This window comes from Staurois parvus, unplaced genomic scaffold, assembly GCF_062004578.1.
Source record: "Staurois parvus isolate SC_StPar_1 unplaced genomic scaffold, SC_StPar_1.0 ptg000958l, whole genome shotgun sequence".
In the NCBI taxonomy this organism is placed as follows: Eukaryota; Metazoa; Chordata; class Amphibia; order Anura; family Ranidae; genus Staurois; species Staurois parvus.
The window spans coordinates 1,628,640-1,650,000 of NW_028318754.1; the positions used below are offsets into that span (position 1 = coordinate 1,628,640).

At 42.0% G+C, this 21,361-nt stretch overlaps 1 protein-coding gene across 1 annotated transcript in view; it reads left to right on the top strand.

Moving 5' to 3' along the window:
• The window catches only part of PFDN1 (prefoldin subunit 1), an 81,029-nt gene that overhangs the window by 18,878 nt on the left and 40,790 nt on the right, over positions 1-21,361 (top strand). Inside the window, exon 2 of the mRNA XM_089657035.1 lies at positions 4,610-4,776. Within this exon, the coding sequence (XP_089513161.1) occupies positions 4,610-4,776 (167 nt within the window). The remainder of the gene's footprint in view (positions 1-4,609; positions 4,777-21,361) is intronic.

The following is a 21,361-nucleotide window of genomic DNA, read 5'->3' on the forward strand; positions in this document are numbered from 1 at the left end:
AACCTGCTGGGAGTAGGGGGGGGGGGGGGGTTATATGTGGGTTGGTCAGTGGGTTCTTTTGTCTGCCAATATCCAGTTCCTTCTAAAGTTGGCAGCCCAGTTGTCTCAACCACTGATACTCTGTCCCTTTACACCGCGTTCCAAATTTATTATGCAAATTCCATTTAAGTGTCAGAAACAATTGAGTACTGTCCGTGATACTTTTTTTATTTGCACTAACATACAATTTTGAGGACAAGCTTTCGGGGTATGTCCCCTTCTTCAAGGTCTAAGCAGTACTATTAAAAATCACAAAGTTTAAGCAGCATGTTAGAATGGATTGAGAGAAAAAAAAAAAAAAAAGGGCTACAGATAAGATACATCAAAAGTGAGGGGGGGGGAGGGGGGATACAACACTCACACAGAGGGGGTCAAGTTTTAGCTAATAGATAGTCATAAAGCTGTCGGATAGTGGTTGAGGAATCCCATGTCCAAATTAAGACCGTTATCTTTAGTGTCAAATAGAATTATCATTCTTAGTTCAAATGTTTTTCTTTCCTGGATGGATTTAAATTTTCCTTTCAGAACTAAAATATTGAGGTCTTCCATATTGTGGCCTGGTTGTGAGAAATGGTGTCCTACAGGTGTGCAGAGGTCATCTTCTTTAGGTCTCATTAAAACACTTCCATAAATTAAAACACATTAAACACATTAAACACATTAAAACACACATAAATTAAGGTCTCATTAAAACACTTCCAGCCCACCTACATTCAGAACTTATAAATGCGATTCCGGATCATCCAGAAATCGGGGACTTCTACATGCTGCCCAAAGTCCACAAGCCAGGAAATCCAGGCAGACCCATCATAACAGGTATGAATACACTCACCGAACAAATCTCAGGCTTTGTAGAAAAAAATTTAAAACCGTTAGTCATGAATACTGCTAGTTTCCTGCAAGACACAACTGACTTTCTGAACAAGATCAACAACATCCAGCAATTACCATCTAATACACTTCTAGTGACTATGGATGTAGTATCCTTGTATAGTAATATCCCTCACAAGGATGGATTAGCTGCATGTCACAGATCCTTATCATCCTCACCAAACAACAAATACACTGCTGAGGATGTTACACAGCTCATTGAATTCATACTTACACACAACTACTTTGCTTTCAATAAGGACATCTATCTTCAATGTATGGGCACTGCGATGGGAAGTAAAATGGCACCCCAATATGCAAATTTATTTATGGCTGACATGGAGGAACAATTCCTGAACAGCATGGAACAAAAACCATACAGATACTTTCGCTATATTGATGATATTTTCATCATATGGACGGAAGGTGAAGAAAATCTAAAACAATTTTACTCATTGATGAACACTTTTCATCCATCAATCAAACTAAAAATGGAATACTCAAACACACAGGTCAACTTCCTAGACACCACAGTATACATCAGGGATGATACGCTTCACACCTCAATATACAGGAAACCCACTGACAGATGCAACTACCTCCACAGTTCTAGCTTCCACCCCCAACACACCAAACGTGCCATCATACACAGTCAGGCCATCAGATACCACCGAGTATGTTCTGACCCAAGAGACAGAGATAAACATCTTGGGACACTAGCAGACGCCTTCCATAAGAAAGGTTACAAGGACAAAACTATCAACACCAGCATAAACATAGCCTTGAGAACCCGAAGGGAAAATCTGCTTCAGTACAAAGAGAAAAAAACAAACAACCGTGTACCTCTAGTAACCACATACAACCCGGCACTAGAAGGGATAAGAAAAATAATCAAAGATTTACAACCCATCATAACAGAGGATGGAACTCTGAAAGAAATATTCCAGCAACCCCCAATACTGGCTTTCAGACAACCCCCCAACCTCAGAAATAAACTAATCAGTAGGAAACTTCCTTCTGATTATGATGCCACAAATAATGGAAGCAAACCCTGCAATAAGAAACGCTGCAAGCTGTGCAACCAAATCAATCCATCAAAAAGTGTCAGACACTCAAAAGGGATCTTCAATATCTCCGGATCATACAGCTGCACCTCCAGTAATGTTGTATACCTTATCCAGTGCAGAAAATGCAGCAAAGGATCTTATGTTGGTGAAACAGGACAGAGGTTGCAAACACGGATGAATTTACACAGACATACCATCAAGGAACATAAAGAAGATGACCTCTGCACACCTGTAGGACACCATTTCTCACAACCAGGCCACAATATGGAAGACCTCAATATTTTAGTTCTGAAAGGAAAATTTAAATCCATCCAGGAAAGAAAAACATTTGAACTAAGAATGATAATTCTATTTGACACTAAAGATAACGGTCTTAATTTGGACATGGGATTCCTCAACCACTATCCGACAGCTTTATGACTATCTATTAGCTAAAACTTGACCCCCTCTGTGTGAGTGTTGTATCCCCCCTCCCCCCCTCACTTTTGATGTATCTTATCTGTAGCCCTTTTTTTTTTTTTTTTTTTTTTTTTTTTTCTCTCAATCCATTCTAACATTCTGCTTAAACTTTGTGATTTTTAATAGTACTGCTTAGACCTTGAAGAAGGGGACATACCCCGAAAGCTTGTCCTCAAAATTGTATGTTAGTGCAAATAAAAAAAGTATCACGGACAGTACTCAATTGTTTCTGTCGCAAATGCACTAATACGGCTACAATCACCTCAAGCATTTAAGTGTCACAAAGATTAAATATTTTTGTTTTTCAGTGTAACTCATGGATGGCATTGTGTCAGGGCTCTTTTGATCACTGAAAACAATCTCGGACACCTGTGATAATTAGATTGGCCAGTGAGCCCAATTTAAGGAAAAACTACTAAAGGAGGGTGTTCCACATTATTAAGCAGAACACCATTTTCAAGCAATATGGGGAAGAAAAAGGATCTCTCTGCTGCCGAAAAGAGTGAAATAGTTCAATGCCTTGGACAAGGCATGAAAACATTAGGTATTTCACAAAAACTTAAGCGTGATCATCGCACTATTAAGAGATTTGTGGCTGATTCAGAGCACAGATGGGTTCGTGCAGATAAAGGCACATTGAGGAAGATTTCTGCCAGATCCATGCATCTGATCAAGAGAGCAGCTGCTAAAATACCATTACATAGTAGCACACAGATATTTGAAGCTGCTGGTGCCTCTGGAGTCCCACGGACATCAAGGTGTAGAGTCCTCCAGAGTCTTGCAACTGTGCATAAACCTTCTATTCGGCCACCAATAACCAATGCTCACAAGCAGAAACGGCTGCATTGGGCAGAAAAATACATGAAGACTAATTTTCAAACAGTCCTGTTCACCGATGAGTGCCACGCAACCCTAGATGGTCCAGATGGATAGAGTAGTGGATAGTTGGTGGACGGCCACCCTGTTCCAACAAGGCTGTGACGTCAGCAAGGCGGTGGTGGAGTCATGTCTTGGGCCGGAATCATGGGAACAGAGCTGGTCGGCCCCTTTAGGGTCCCCGAAGGTGTAAAGATGACCTCTGCAAAGTATGTGGAGTTTATGACTGACCACTTTCTTCCCTGGTATAGAAGGAAGAACTATGCTTTCCGTAATAAAATCATCTTCATGCATGACAATGCACCGTCTCATGCTGCAAAGAATACCTCTGCATCAATGGTTGTTATGGGGATAAAAGTAGAGACAGTCATGATGTGGTCTCCATCCTCCCCTGACCTCAATCCTATTGAGAACCTTTGGAGCATCCTCAAGCAAAAGATCTATGAGGGTGGGAGGCAGTTTACATCCAAACAGCAGCTCTGGGAGGCTATTCTGACATCTTGCAAATTCAAGCAGAAACTGTCCAAAAACTCACAAGTTCAATGGATGCAAGACTTGTGAAGCTGCTATCAAATAAGGGGTCCTATGGTACAATGTAATGTGACCTGTTCAACTGTTTAAAAAGTTAAAATGTTGTTAAAAGTTTGATTGAAATAGCTTTTGATTTCAGTAAATATGCTGCAAACACAACAAATGACAATTTCCAGTTCTTTACAACCTATAAAGTGTTTTGAAACTTACTGTGCGTAATAATTTGGAACAGTGCACTCTTAAGTTTTTTTATGTTTAAAAAAAAAAAATACTGTTATCATTAGGAGGTTTGTTCAATAAAATGTGAATTGTACTCTTAATAGTTGATAACATGAGAATTATGCTGACTGTTATTTACATCAATTATTTAGGTGAATGAGAAAAATATCATTTGCATAATAATTTGGAACACGGTGTATAAACTTATTTTTTTTCTTCCCCTAGGCTATATGCATTTTTATTTTTTTTTTTTTTTATTTGGGGTGCCCTCCCCTGGTGGGGGAGGGGGGAAGTTGTTTTGAACTACTTGCTTACTACTCAGGAATTTGTGCTAAAGGAGGAGTTATAACCACTATATGCCATGATTGTTGAATGAAATCTTGTGTCCCTCAGTGGATTCTGAAATGGATTTTATGGTAATTGCATAAATCTCATTATTTCAGTATTCCTGATTAAATTGCAACTGCAATTTTTTTTTTTTTTTTATTTTATTTTTTTTGTAGGACTTTATTTCCATATTTTATTTATAATTTTTTTTTTTCTTACAGGCCTTTACAGAACTTCAGGCCAAGGTGATTGATACGCAGCAAAAGGTAAAATTTGCAGATCTCCAGATAGAGCAGCTGACAAGATCAAAGAAGCACGCCCAACTTACCAGTATAGAAATTAAGAGCTTGCCAGATGCAACACTGATGTATGAAGGTGTTGGAAGGATGTAAGTAAAATATAATTGTAATAGTTTATGGAAGTGTAGTGATTTTCGAGCACAATTCTAGCCTAAGTTTGTGAGTGAGTGAGTGTGTGTGCATGCGCATATACACACCTGCCACTTTATTAGGTACATCTATTCAATTGCTTGGTAACACAAATTGCTTATCAGCCAATCACATGACAGCAACTTAATGCATTTAGGCATGTAGACATTCCCTTTCTTCCCCATCAGAATGGGGAAGAAAGGGAATTTAAGTGACTTTGAGTGTGGTATGGCTGTTGGTGCCAAACTGGTTGGTCTGACTAATTCCAAAACTGCTGATCTACTGGGATTTTCACGCACAACTGTCTGTGGGTTTTACAGAGAATGGTCCAAAAAAGAGAAAATATCCAGTGAGTGGCAGTTATGTGGATGAAAATTCCTTGAGGTCAGAAGAGGATGGGCAGATAGGTTGCTGCAACATTCAGTTAGTAGGTTCAGAATTTGGCATAAACATGAGAGCATTGATCCACCCTTCTTTGTATCAACGGTTCAGGCTGGTGGTGGTGTAATGTTGGGGGGGGGGGGGAGATTTTCTTGGCACTAGCAAGGTGTAACTAATAAAGTGGTGTGTGTGTGTCATAAAGTACACCCCAACAGATTTGTCACAAAACCTTTCCTTTTGTTTCAGATTCAACATTTTCTATGGGGCACTCCCATAAATGCGGGCTATTGATTGCAAACAAGATTTGTTAATTTGCACACACAAAGTATTTTCCCTAACAAATAATTTCAAGACCATGTTGCAAAAACAGATACACCGCATTAAAAGTCTTAGCAAAGCTAAATTTTAGATAAAATCCTAATTAACAAGCATTTTAACTACAGTTGAGTCTGATAATTTATTAACCACTTGCCTACCGGGCACTTATACCCCCTTCTTTACTAGGCCAATTTTCAGTTTTCAGCGCTGTCGCACTGTCATGCAAGATTGTACCCATGTGAAATTTTTATCATTTTTTTTTCTCACAAATAGAGCTTTCTTTAGGTGGTATTTAATCGCCACTGGGCACTTTACTTTTTGCACTATAAACAAATAAAATTGAAAAAAATTTGACAAAAAATGTTTTCTATTATAAAATTTTTCAAACAGGTAATTTTTCTCCTTCACTGATGTGCGTTGATGAGGCGGCACTGATAGGCGGCACTGAAGGGCACGGATAGGCAGCACTAATGAGGTGGTACGGATAGGCGGCACTGATAGGCAGCAGCACTAATGAGGTGTCACGGATAGACGGCACTGATAGGCCACACTGATGATGGGTACTGATAGCACTGATAGGGGGCACTGACTGGCGGCACCGCTGGGCACTGACTGGCACAACCGCTGGGCACTGACTGGTGCCACTGACTGGCAGCACTGGTGGGCACAGGCGGGTGGCACTGGTGGGCACAGGTGGGTGGCACTTCTGGGCACACTTGTGTGACACTGCTGGGTGGCACAGATGGGTGCACTGCTGGGCACAGGTGGATGCACTGCTGGGCACAGGTGGGCAGAGCTAGTGGGCGCACTGCTGGGCACAGGTGGGCGGAACTTGTGGGTGGCACTGCTGGGCACCGATCATCAGTGCCCTGATGATCGGTGCCGATCCCTGCTCTAACAACTGCCGGTTCTCGGCAGTACTTTCCTCACGATCTGACAGCGTGAGGAAAGTGCAGCCGAGAACCAGCAATTGCATTTCCTGGTGATCAGCGTGTCATTGGACATGGCTGATCACGTGGTAAAAGGCCGCTGTGACTGGCCTTTTACCACATCATGTGATCAGCTGTGTCCGTAGGACATATCGATCACGGAGATCGCTGGGTGTGCGCCCCCAGGGGCGCACAGGAGAGCGCGTTCTGGGAGGACGTCATATGACGCCCACCCAGAACTGGCCGGCCGCAGTGCAGCCGTCATTCAGCTATCTGCGGTCGGCAAGTAGTTAAACAGGTGTCCAGCAGACAGTTGATTATAAAAGAGCATTACTTAACAAATAAAACCCCTTCCCATTTCATGCTGTCAGCAATGGCACCACATGGAAGAGAAATGTCACAAGGCCAGAGAAAGAGAATAATTTTTTTATACAAGAAAAGTGAAGGCTACAAGATCAGCAAAGCTGTACTTATCATTCAGAATTCTGTAGCAAAAGTGATACAAAAATTACCAAAGATGGAGCAGCAACCATCTCACAAAGACGTCCAGGCCATCCACGAAGGTTAACACCTCGACCGGAGCATCTTCTGATGAGAAGGATTGAAGAAAATCGCCATGCAAGTTCACTGCAGTTAGCTAAAGCAGTAGCAAGCCAATTGTGTCTCGCCTTTTTTTTTTTTTTTTTTTTTTTTTTTACAGGGAGTAATGCGTAATGCTGCTCATGTCAGGTTACCTTTGTGTCCTTGGGACCTGAACTTGGTTTTGGAGGTTTTGCAAAAACCACCGTTTGAACCTATTAGAGATTCCACAGGTCCTGTTGACTTGTAAGGTTTTGTTTCTAGTGGCAATCACTTTTGCAAGAAGGGTGTCGGAGCCTAAGGTAGTGTTGCGACCTCAACCAACCCTTTTTTTTTTTTTTTTTTTTTTTTTTATTAACCATAGGTGGTTTCTAGTTTTCATCTCAATCAGGACATCGTTCTGCCTCTATTCTTTCCTAGGCCTCAGTCAGCAGGAGAAAGATCTCTGCATACTTTGAATGTGGTACATGCAGTAAGGGTCTTCTTGAAGGTGATGGCACAGGTCAAGAGGTCAGATGCTCTGTTCATGCTGCCAGAAGGGCCTAGGAAGTGGCAGGTGGCATCCAAGGTGACTATTTCACATTGGATCCGCCAATTGATTATTCAAGTCTATGGTTTGAAAGGTAAGGTCCCACCCTTTCGGGTGAAGGCACACACCAGGAGTATGGGGGCATCTTGGGCAATCCGCAATCAGGCTCTGTGTCCCGTGATGTATGCTAAAGAAAACTGGATTTTTTTCTTTCTGGAATTTCATTGCGTGCTACAAAAACTGAAGTACTGTAGGAGGGGTTATATAGAGGAGAACTTTCTTTCTGGTCGGCCAGTGTTCATTCACCTATAGGTGGCATAAAACCCACATAGTCATGAGTAGCCTGCTCTGTGTTCCGTGATGTAATCCAAGAAATGGATTTACAGGTAAGTATGTAGAAAAAATCCAGATAGAAATATATATAGATGCACACAATCTTGCAAGATCCTTATGTCACATTCCTTGGGATCTGGATATTATTTTGAATTGTGATCATTAACAATTATACATTCCACATTGTGCTCCATATAACAAAATTTGCACTATATATATATATATATATATATATATATATATATATATATATATATATATAATCTCATTTTCTGCTGACATTTGCATGATATTACTCCTATTCTCAGCGCTGCACCTTTATTATTTCTATAGTATAAAATCAAGCACCTAAGCATGCAGACTGCTTCTATAAACATTTGTGAAAGAATGGGTCACTCTCAGGAGCTTGGTGAATTCAAGCGTGGTACCGTGATAGATTGCCACCTGTGCAATAAGTCTATCCCTGAAATTTTCTTGTTACTAAAAATTTCACGATCAACAGTTAGTGGTATTATAACAAAGTGGAAGGAACTGGGAACAGCAACTCAGCCACGAAGTGGTAGGCCACGTAAAATGGCAGAGCTGGGTCAGCGCATGCTGATGTGCACAGTGTGCAGAAGTCCCCAACTGTCCGCAGAGTCAATAGCTAAAGACCTCCAACCTTCGTGTGGTCTTCAGATTAGCACAAGAACATTGCGTAGAGAGCTTCATGAAATGGGTTTCCATGGCCGAGCAGCTGCATCCAAGCCTTACATCACAAAGTTAAATGCAAAACATCGGATGCAGTGGTGCAAAGCAGTGGAAACGTGTTCTCTGGAGTGACGAATCACGCTTCTCGGTCTGGCAATCCAATGGATGTGTCTGGGTTTGGCGGTTCTGGGGGGGATTATGGTGTGAGGCTGTTTTTCAGGGGTTGGGCTTGGCCCCTTAGTTCTAGTGAAGAAACTTTTAAGGCGTCAGCATACCAAGACATTTTGGACAATTTCATGCTCCCAACTTTGTGGGAAGAGTTTGGGGATGGCCCCTTCCTGTTCCAACATGACTGCACAAAGCAAGATCCATAAAGACATGGATGAGTGAGTTTGGGGTGTAGGAACCTGACTGTCCTGCACAGAGTCCAGGCTTCAACCTGATAGAACACCTTTGGGATGAATTGGAGCAGAGACTGCGAGCCAGGCCTTCTTGCCTGACCTCACAGATGTACTTCTGGAAGGATGGTCAGCATGACCATTTTATGATGGGTCAGTGATGGTCTGGGGAGGTATATCCATAGAGGGATGCACAAACCTCTATAGGCTAGACAATGGCACCTTGATTGCCATTCGGTATCAGGATGGAATCCTTGGACCCATTGCCGGCTCCTTCGCTGGTGCAGTGGGTACTGGGTTCCTCCTGGTGCACTACAATGCCTGGTCTCATGTGGTAAGAGTGTGCAGGCAGTTCCTGGAGGATGAAAGAATTGATACCATTGAATGGCCCCTACATTCGCCTGGCCTAAATCCAATAGAACACCTCTGGGATATCAGGTTTTGGCTGATCTGATTCCGCCAGGTTGCGCCCCAAATTGTCCAGGAGCTAGGTGACAGTGATGCCCTGGTCCAGATCTGGAAGGAAATACCCCAGGACACCATCCGTTGTCTGATTAGGAACATGTCCTGACGTTGTCAGGCATGCATACAAGCACGTGGGGGGCCATACAAACTACTGAGTACCATTTTGAGTTGCTGCAATGAAATTTCAGCAAAATGGACTAGGCTGCTGCATCATTTTTCACTTTGTTTTTCGGTGTGTCTTTGAATTCAGTCTTCTGTAGGTTGATCCTTTTTTTTTCATTTCCCTCAAACGATAGGGCATCCTTTATGTTCTTAACACATTACCCAGTCCATATCAGTATAGATATCCAGCATGATATTTTCCCCCATTGAGATCTGATGTGCTTTCAAAGTGTTCCTTTAATTTTGTTTGAGCGGTGTATATTGATATATAATTTTAAGGGTTTTTTTGGGTTTTTTTTATCCTAAACCCCAGTCTGTGAGGGCCGCCTTTTTCCAGTTGAGTTGGATGTGTGCAAATTAACCTTTAGAGATAATCTAGTTTGGATACAAGTTAGAATTGTCTCTTTCCCTCCCGGTAGTATTCTCTGTGATCGCTCTTTTTCAAGAATGCAAGAAAGCATCCATTATAACAGAACCTCTGACAGAGCTATTGGAAAACACAATTACAAAAGTTTCAAGAAGAATATGGTTTCTACTTCTGTATTCCTGGGAATAATACAGAAATAATGGTTAATCTGAGATCTGATAATTTAACACATTTTGTCTGACACAGGTAATTAGAAAAGGAAAGCATTTTTAAATTCCGAAATCTGCTCTCACTGTCTAATGGCAGTAGATATGTATCTGCATGTGTCCTTTAAACAAGGAATATAAAAAATTCCACAAGTCCGCCAGTCAAGAAATTAAAGGTATTCCTAATCTTCAATTGGGGTGTATCAGTACAAAATCTCCATCATACTACAGTTGGAAAACATATTTTTTTATGTTAACACCTTGCAACTAAGTCATTTAAGATAATCTCTGAATTTAGAAAACTGCATCTTGATATTCTGACAGAAGATGCTGTTTTAGAGGTATATAGTGGATTTGACCATCCAGAACACATTGCCAGAGAAGAAAATCACAAAACTGATCTTGTACTTGATAGAAGCCATCTCACCAGTCACCGCTGCTCATTCTCTTTGTGCACACCCTCCCCCCATAGTCTTCAGCAGGCAGCCTGTAGAGGGTGGGGGTGCAGGGTTCCTCTGCTTATCACTGTGCTGTACATAGTCTGTGCAGTAATGTCAGTGGTCACTGATTACTTTTTACACGGTAATATCTAGGTTTGGAGAAAAACAAAATTGAATACTGGTGAAGCACTTCCAATATGACATAACAAATCAAATACAGTATTCCCCAAAATTTGCAGGGGGTTACCTTCCAACAACACCTGTGAATTTTGGATGTGGTAAAAAAAAAAAAAGTAAAATGTATGGGTACTCACCAATAATGAAAGCAGGGGATTTTACAGCTCCTCGGGCGGGACGTTGCTGTCGTTTCTTCATGGTGGTGAGGACGGTTTTATATTTCTGAATGGCGGCATCAATGCCATTATTAACTTTGAGAGCCCGAACCATATGGGGATCCCATGCTTCAATCATCCCTTGTAACTCCTTCTTCTGTTTTCATTGTCTGGGACAGATGTTCAAATGTTAGGCCCTGCTTATCCTCCTCTTGCTCTAGATCTGTCTCTTCCCTCTCCTCTTCACTGGCAGACTTCGTTAACTCCAACAAATCCCCATCCATCAGGGGTTCAGAGTGCGCATCAACGAGGTTGTTGACCTCATCTTGAGTGATGTCTTCAAAACCTTCGCTACCAAAATATCTTTGCCAGTCTCACAGCCTTGTCACAGCTTTATTCTTCAGGTGAGAAGCCCTTGTAGTCATGGACACACTCCGGTCACAGCTTCTTTCAGCATTCATAGAGGGTTTCCTTTTTCATCTCCTTAAGAGCAGTTTGGATGACTGAAAGGCACGTTACGATAGTAAAGTTACGCCTAACCCTTTAATGTAAAGTTCTCATTCGTGTCCATTGCATTCACAAGGTGTTGGAGAGAATTACGGTTATAAAGAGCCTTAAAGGCACGGATCACGCCTTGGTCCATAGGTTGGATGAAGGAGGTGATGTTGGCAGGCAGGAATGCAATCTGTACTCCCTCGTAATACAGATCCAAATTGTGGCTGCCAGCATTATCCATAATGAGCAACACCTTGAAGTCCATGCCCAAGTTGTGGAGGTATTCCTTGGTTTGCGGGATGAAATATTGGTGAAACCAGTTTGAAGCTAGGAGTTTGGTAATCCAGGCCTTAGGGTTGTGCATTCAGTAGGCAGCAGGTTTTTATTTTTGTTTTTGAGGGCCCTAGGGTTCGCTGACTTGTAGATGAGGCCTGGTTTCATCATGTAACCAGCAGCATTGCCGCAGATAATGAGTGTCACTCTGTCCTTTTGTGCCTTAAACCTTGGAGCTTTAGCTTCATCCTTCATTATGTAAGTTCTGGACGGCATCTTCTTCTAGAACAAGCCAGTCTCATTCATGTTGAAAACTTGTTCAGGCTTGTATTTATTATCCGTTATGATGTGCCTGAAGGCCTCGGGGGTACTTCTGTGCGGCGACTTTGTTGGCAGATGCTGCCTCACCATGTAGAGAAGTACTTTTAATATTGAATCGTTTCTGAAAATGATCAAACCATCCCTTACTGGCTTGAAAATCTTCAGGCTCCGGTACTGTTGATGGTCCTGGTTGTGGTTCTTCTGCATTGTCTCCTGTAGCGAACTGCTGGTACAATTTTCCGTGCTTTCTCATGGATGAGGTTACCATCCAAAGGCATGTTTTTCTTCCGGCAGTCAGTGATCCACAATGCCAAGGCAGATTCCATCCTGACAATATTCTTATTTCTTACAGTTGTTACCTTTTTGGCGATATCACAGAAACTTACTGCTACAGTGCTCCTGATCTCTGCCTCGTTCTTCTTTATGTAGCATATGGTGCTTTCGTTGATGTCATAATGACGCACTACTGCGGCATAACTTATTCACAAAGCAAATCTAGTAGTTTAGCCTTCTCTTGAAGTGTTTTAAACTTCTGGCGCCTGGGTTTATTGCCAGAAGCCTTAGAAGGTGCAGATCGTTTGGGTGGCATTTTAGGTCTATTGTTTTCACACCGCAAAACACTCATGATAGCTACCACGTGGTAAGCGGGGAAAAACCCATGAACGACTGAGACCTCGAATATTGAACCGCGAATTCGCAGGGGTATACTTTTTCATATAATCTCATATCATAACCCTTTATCATAAACCGATCCCCCTAGTATTCAGTATTCTTTTGTGAATGTGCAAAAAAAAAAAAAACTATAAATGTCCTTTTTCATACCCTGTATAAGTAAACCTCTGTTTACATCATTTTCGCTTGTTGTTCGAATACAGCATCTTCCATACAATTCCTCTTTATTCGAATTAATTGCTCTCTTGATATGGTAAACAGCCATGATGGTGACCGCTTTCTTTAGATATATAGCCATTTCTATCACATGTCTTAACCTCCCTGGTGGTGTGATTATTTCAGATTTTTGGTGCTGAAAGTGGTACCATTATTTTGCATGGAAATTTGGCATTTTAATTTGTAGGCCTGTAATTTTTAGGAATAACTCACTGAAATCTGTCTGAACAAGAGTCTAGTAAACATCCCGGGTAGGATAAAACTTGAAACACGAAATCTTAAATGTATAATTTAATAAATAATCATAAAAAATAATATAATAAATTTAATTCAATAATATAATCAAACCAAAAACACTGAAATTTTAAATATAGCGCCAAGTTCACACATCACTGAGCAAAGTCGCAAAATCGTTTTTGTCTGACGAATTTCCCCACGAATCATCACTCAATTCTACAAGTGGTTCTGATTTACTATCGCTGTTCTCTAGCTGGTCTAATACCACTTTTGACCTAAAGTGACACTTTTTAGACACCATGGACGTTTCTCAGTTTCCAGGCAGAACAATAAAAATGCAGGCAGGGCACAGGACAAAGCACTAGGGACAAAATGTATGTGAAATGGTTTGATACAGTAATGTTTTACTATGTGATTTTAGTGAATTGTCATTTTCAAATTTCCCCGGGACGTCCCGACGCTCGCAGAGGACGGAACCCAGATGACCGATGCTGGCATCCGCCGGATTACATTGCCGGGGACACTGCAGGAGGGACATCGTGGGATCAAAGTAAGTGATCGAGGGATCCCGGAGCAGCGCCGCATGGTAAGCCCGAGTGTAGCTCGGGGTTACCACTTGGTACTGAAACTTTACCCCGAGCTACACTCGGGAATACCGCCAGGGAGGCTACAGAAAGTTCTTGTAGTAAAATGGGCATTATATCTGGATGCATTTAAGTAGCGCTTGAATATAAACATTAAAAATATAATTCTGTTCTGGAAGATAGAAAATAGACAGATTGAGAAATAGAATGACCATTTTACTACAAGAACTTTTTTTTAAGACGTGATAGAAATGGCTATATACAGTTGTGTTCAAAATAATAGCAGTCAGACATCACTAACTTGATCAATCACTGTTTTTGGTAGAAATTATATTTCTACATGGCAAATAATTTGCTAGCAAGTGTAGTAGAGTAATAGAAATCCAACAGACCCGACAGTCATGACATGCATGCTGCTGATTCTGTGTAATTGAATAACTAATTGAAAGGGGCATGTTCAAAATAATAGCAGTGTGGAGTTCTATTAGTGAGGTCATTCATTCTTTGAAAAACAGGTGGCAATTGTTGCCCTTATTTAAGTAAGGAAGGCAGCAAATGTTGTACTTGCTGGTTACAGTGCATTTCTCTCTGAAATTCTGAGGAAAATGGGTCGCTTTAAATGCTTTAAAATGGCAACCAAAACCTGAAAGACGTGGAAGAAAGCGACAAACCACCATTCGAATGGATAGAAGAATAGCCAAAATGGCAAGGACTTGGCCAAGAATCAGCTCCAGGAAGATCAAAGAAGGTCTAAAGTTACCTGTGAGTACTGTTACAATTAGACGCCTATGTGAAGCCAAGCTATCTGCAAGAAGCCCCCGCAAAGTCCCACTGTTGAAAAAAAGACCTGTGCTGAAGAAGTTACAATTTGCCAAAGAGCACATTGACTGGCCTAAAGAGAAATGGCGCAACATTTTGTGGACTGATGAAAGTAAGATTGTTCTTTTTGAGTCTAGTGGCCGGAGACAGTTTGTCAGACGACCCCCAAACACTGAATTCAAGCCACAGTACACTGTGAAGACAGTGAAGCATAGTTGCGCAAGCATCATGATAGGGGGATGTTTCTCATACTACGGTGTTGGGCCTATTTATTGCATACCAGGGATCATGGATCAGTTTGAATACATCAGAATACTTGAAGAGGTCATGCTGCCTTATGCAGAAGAGGAAATGGCCTTGAAATGGGTGTTCCAACAAGACAACGACCCCAAACACACCAGTAAACGTGCAACATCTTGGTTCCAGACCAACAAGATTGATGTCATGGAGTGGCCAGCCCAATCCCCGGATCTTAATCTAATAGAAAACTTGTGGGGTGACATAAATGCAGAGAAGAACTGTGGAATGTAGTCCAATCATCCTGGGCTGGAATACCTGTTCACAGGTGCCAGAAGTTGGTTGACTCCATGCAACACAGATGTACAGCAGTTCTCAGAAACAGTGGTTATACAACTAAATATTAATTGCGTCAAAGGAAAGCAAAATCTTCAAACATTTTTCAGTTTATATAGTGAATGTTTGAGTTTGTAAAGAAGAATACAAACACTGCTATTTTTTTGAATAGTCTAATCACTTTTCTTCAATTTTTTTAGAGGAACAACACAAATTTGATATATTTTTCTTCGTGTTTTGATTTGGAATAGAATTGTGTAGTATTCCCAATGCATTTTTGTGTATGGAAATAAAAGCTATTAGAAGGATTTTTAACTTTATTCATTTTTTTCAACACTATTATTTAGCACACAACTGTAACTAAAGAATGTAGAATTCTTACAAGAAATTAAGAACATTAAAAAAGGTTGAGAAACACTGTTTCAAAGCACTTTAAATTGAGACGCAATTGCAACCCTAGCCAAATACAGTTAGGTCCATATACAGTGGATATAACAAAGTCTACACACCCCTGTTAAAATGTCAGGTTTCTGTAATGTAAAAAATTAGACAAAGATAAATAATTTCAGAACTTTTTCCACCTTTTTTAATATGACCTATAAACTGTACAACTCAGTTGAACAACAAACTGAAATCTTTTAGGTGGAGGGAAGTAAAAATAAAAAACTAAACTAACATGGTTGCATAAGTGTGCATACCCTTAAACTAATCCTTTGTTGAAGCACCTTTTGATGTGATTCCAGCACTCAGGTGTCCTTTTATGACACAGAGAATAGCTGCGTTTCAACGAATCTCAGCTATTCTCTGGTCATTCACAGTTTATAACACTCAGGAGATCATGTCAGCCCTTCTCTGGAGATCTGTGTTCTCCCTCCAGATTCTCCAGCCCAGAGCTGGAGAATCAGAGGGACCGAAAACTAAGCAGAGATAGTTTACCTCTGTTTAGTAAACTGATCTTTTACTATAATCTCGAGAGATTATAGTAAAATGAGCCGTTTTTCAGAGTTTGTAGACCGTTTTCCAGCGTTTGGAGACCGTTCTCCCTTAGTTCGGAGAACTGCTTCATAAACTGCATTCACCGGAGAACTGTGTTCTCCGAGAATGCCGGAGAACTGAGCAGCGATCTATTACCGCTGGTTCACAAAGTCTTTTTGGCTACTGTATGTCTATCAGCATGGCACATCTTGACTTGGCAATATTTGCCCACTCTTCCTTGCAAAAACATTCCAAATCCGGCAGATTGCGAGGGCATCTCCTGTGCACAGCCCTCTTCAGATCACCTCACAGATTTTCCATCGGATTCAGATCTGGGCTCTGGTTGGGCCATTTCAAAACTTTAATCTTCTTCCGGTGAAGCCACTGCTTTGCTGATTTGGATGTATGCTTTTGGTCGTTGTCATGATGAAAGATGAAGTTCCTCTTCATGTTCAGCTTTCTAGCAGAAGCCTGAAGGTTTTGTGCCAATATTGACTGGCATTTGGAACTGTTCATAATTCTTTCTACCTTGACTTAAGGCCCCAGTTCCAGCTGAAGAAAAACCGCCCCAAAGCATGATGCTGTCACCACCATGCTTCACTGTGGGTATGGTGTTCTTTTGGTGATGTGCAGTGTTGTTTTTGCGCCAAACCTATCTTTTGGAATTATGGCCAAAAAGTTCAATATTCGTTTCATCAGACCATAACACATTTTCCCACATGCTTTTGGGAGACTTCAGATGGTTTCTGCAAAATGTAGCCGGGCTTGGATGTTTTTCTTCATAAGAAAAGGTTTCCGTCTTGCCTCTCTACCCCATAGACCAGACATATGAAGAATACGGGAAATTGTTGTCGCATGTACCACACAGACACTACTTGCCAGATATTCCTGCAGCTCCTTTAATGTTGCTGTAGGCCTCTTGGCAGCCTCCCAGGCCAATTTTCTTCTCGTCTTTTCAGCAAGTTTGGAGGGATGTCCAGTTCCTGGTAATGTCACTGTTGCACTATATTTTCTTCACTTGATGATGACAGTCTTCACTGTGTTCCATGGTATATCGAATGCCTTGGAAATTCTTTTGTACCCTTCTCCTGACTGATGCCTTTCAACAATGAGATCCCTCTGACACTTTGGAAGCTCTCTGCGGACCATGGCTTTTGCTTCAGGATGCGACTAAGAAATTGTCAGGAAAAACATACTAGAACAGCTGAACTTTATTTGGGGTTAATCAGAGGCACTTTAAATGATGGCAGGTGTGTACTGACTCCTATTTAACGTGATTCTGACTGTGATTGGTTAATTCTGAAAACTGCTATATCCCCAGTTATAAGAGGCTGTGCACACTTATGCAACAACATTATTTTGGTTTGTTTACCCCCCCCCCCCTCCAAAAAAAAAAAAAAATTTCAGTTTGTTATAGGCTACATTAAAGGTGGAAAACGTTCTGAAATGATTTATCCTTTATCACGTTTTTACATCACAGAAATCTGGCATTTTAACAGGGGTGTGTAGACTTTTTATGTCCACTGTACATTTGGACACAGGCACGATTTCTGTACTTTGGCTCAGTATGCCACCAGAATAAATTTTAAAACCAAACAATCCAAATGAATTTTGAAGTGCAGACTTTCAGTTTTAATTCAAGGGGCTGAACATAAATATCAAGTACAAATTGTAGGAACCGCAGCTATTTTTATACACAGTCCCTCCATTTTCAGGGTCTCAAATGTAATTGGACAAATATAATCAGAAATAAAATGTTCTAACTGCAGCTGTCTTCAGTTCTTTGTTGTGGGTCTTTCTGCCTTTTTAGTATTGCTTTTAGCAAGGGAAATGCATGCTCAATTGGGTTGAGATCAGGTGATTGACTCTGCAGAATATTGCAGAATATTTCACTTCTTTTCCGTCAAAAGTTCCTGGGTTGCTTTTGCTGTGTGTTTTGGATCATTGTCCATCTGTACTGTGAAGCTCCGTCCAATCAACTTTGCTGCATTTGGCTGAATCTGGGCTGACAGTATATCTCTATACACTGCGGAATTCATCCAGCTGCTTCTGTCACATCATCATTAACCACTTGCCTACCAGGCACTTATACCCCCTTCCTTACCAGGCCAATTTTCAGCTTTCAGCGCTGCCGCACTTTGATTGACAATTGCGCGGTCATGCAACATTGTACCCATATGAAATTTTGATCATTTTTTTCTCACAAATAGAACTTTCTTTTGGTGGTATTTAATCGCCACTGGGCGCTTTACTTTTTGCGCTATAAATTAAAAAAAGTGCAAAAAATTTGAAAAAAAAAAAAAAGTTTATTTGTTTCTTTTATAAAATTTTTCAAACAGGTATTTTTTCTCCTTCACTGATTTGCGTTGATGAGGCGGCACTGATGGGCACTGATAGGCGGCACTGATAGGCACTGATAGGCGGCACTGATGGGCACTGATAGGCAGCACTAAAGGGCACTGATAGGCAGTACTAATGAGGTGGCACGGATAGGCGGCACTGATAGACAGCACTAATTAGGGGTCACGGATAGGCGGCACTGATATGCAGCACTGATAGGCGGCACTGATAGGTGACACTGATGATGGGTACTGATAGACGGCACTGACTGGCATCACTTCTGGGCACTGACTGGCGGCACTGACTGGCACAACCCCTGGGCACTGACTGGCAGCACTGGTGGGTGGCACTGGTGGGTGGCACTGGTGGACAGCACTGGTGGGCACAGGTGGGTGGCGCTGGTGGGCACAGGTGGGTGGGCACAGCTGGGTGGCACTGCTGGGCACATGTAGGTGGCACTGCTGGGCACAGGTAGGTGGCACTGCAGAGTGGCACAGGTGGGGGCACTGCTGGGCACAGGTGGGGGCACTGCTGGGCACAGGTGGGGGCACTGCTGGGAATGGGTGGGCGGGGCTAGTGGGCGCACAGCTGATCGGAACTTGCGGGGGTCACTGCTGGGCACCGATCATCAGGGCACTGATCATCAGTGCCCTGATGATCGGTGCCGATCCCCGCTCTGACAACTGCCGGTTCTCGGCAGTACTTTCCTCACGATCTGACAGCATGAGGAAAGTGCAGCCGAGAACCGGCACTTGCATTTTCCTGTGATCAGCGTGTCATTGGACACCGCTGATCACGTGGTAAAAGGCCGGTGGGATCGGCCTTTCACCACATCTCGTGATCAGCTGTGTCCGTAGGACACAGCGATCACGGAGATCGCCGGGTGCGCGCCCCCTGGGGCGCGCAGGAGAGCGCGTTCTGGGAGGACGTCATATGACGTCCACTCAGAACTGGCCGGCCGCGGTGAAGCCGTCATTCGGCTATGCGCGGTCGGCAAGTGGTTAAACACCAATGACCCAGTGCCACTGTCATCATACTGCCTCTACCATGTTTTACAGATTATGTTGTGTGCTTTGGATGATGAGCTGTTCCAAGCCTTCTACACACCTTTTTTTTTTTTTTTTTTTTTTTTTTCCCCGTCATTCTGGTGCAGATTAATCTTCGTTTCATCCGTCCAAAGACTTATTTTCCAGAACTGGTTTGGCTTTTTTATATTGTTTTTTGGCAAAGTCTAATCTGGCTTTTCTATTCTTCAGCCTTATGAATGGTTTGCACCTTGTGGTGAACACTCTGTATTTGCTCTCCTGAAGTCTTCTCTTTATTGTAGACTTTGACAATGATACGCCCACCTCCTGGAGAGTGTCATTCACTTGTCTGGATGTTGTGAATGGGTTTTTCTTTACCATAGAGAGGATCCTGTGATCATCCACCACTGTTGTCTTCCGTGGACATCCATGTCTTATGTTGCTGAGCTCACCATTGCGTTCTTTCCTCAGAATTTACCAGACTGTTGATTTGGCCACTCCTAATGTTGCTGCTATCTCTGTGATGGATTTGTTTAGTTTTTGAAACCTTACAATGGCCTGTTTCACTTGCATGGACAACTCCTTATTTATTTATTTCAGGTACTTCTATAGTGCTGTCAATTTACGTAGCGCTTTACATACAACTCCTTTTGAACGCATGATGGAGGTTCACAGCAATAGCTTCCAAATGCAAATACCATACTTAGAATCGACTCAAGACCTTTTACCTGCTTAATTGATGAAGAAATAATGGAGTAGCCCACACCTGGCCATGAAACCTCATTTGATTCTATTGTCCAATGCCCAATTACTTTTGGTCCCTTGAGAAAGGGGGATGGCTACTCTTAAGAGCTGTAATTCTTAAACCCTTCCTCCAATTTGGATGTGCATACCCTCAAATTAAACCTGAGTGTGCACTTTCAGCCGATATCCGTTATACAACTAAAGCTTGATTATGTTTTGATAAATTACCCCCCCCCCTTCCTGTTGCCTTCCACAGTCCGACAGAGGAATCTGAGAATGCAGCTGGCAGTTCTGCTGGCTCACCATAGAGCTGATCAGAGACCAGAATGGCTCCAATCATCTCTATAGTCTTACACCGGAAGCTACGAGAATTTCATCATTTCAGTTTCACAGGATCTAAACAGCGCCATTTGTAAATTGAGAAAGCATCTGATCACACCAATCTTGGTGAAATTAGATAATTTAAGGGCAGAGGGGATATCTAGAGTCTAATGGACCCCAGATTTCTCAAAATAGAATCTATGACAATGCCCATTGAAGTTATAGGGGATATTTGCATTCCCTGTGATAGTGTTAAAAATTATTAAAAAGAAAAGTAAGGGACAGTGTAAAAATAACTAAAAAAAAAACCAAAAAAAAACCAGCACCCTTGCCTTCCTGACCCCATGCCGGTATGTAAACAGCAGTTGCACCATGCATGTGAGGTATTGCCGCAAACGTCCGTTCGAGGGCAGTCATTCTAGCACTAGCCTTCCTGCGTAAATATAAATTGGTGACCTGTAAAGGCTTTTAAAGTGTCGCCTATTGATATCTATTTGGTGTCTATTTACTCAGCGTACCATCTTTTATACCGTATCAAGCAATTGGGCAATATATTGTGTTTTTGTGCATTAAAATTCTAAAACGTGTCTGTCACGGATCCCCCACATGGCACGCCCACAACGACTAGCTAACCAAGGCGCGCACGTGCAGCAGTGACTGGGTACGAGGGAATAAAGGGGACTTAGCTTGGAATATATAAAACCGTATATAAGATCAGCCGTGATACCTTTTCACAGCCCGCACTACCTTTGGCCACCACCAGACTCCACTCCAATCCAGCTGGTCGACCACACACTGGCAGATACAAATCTTATATACAA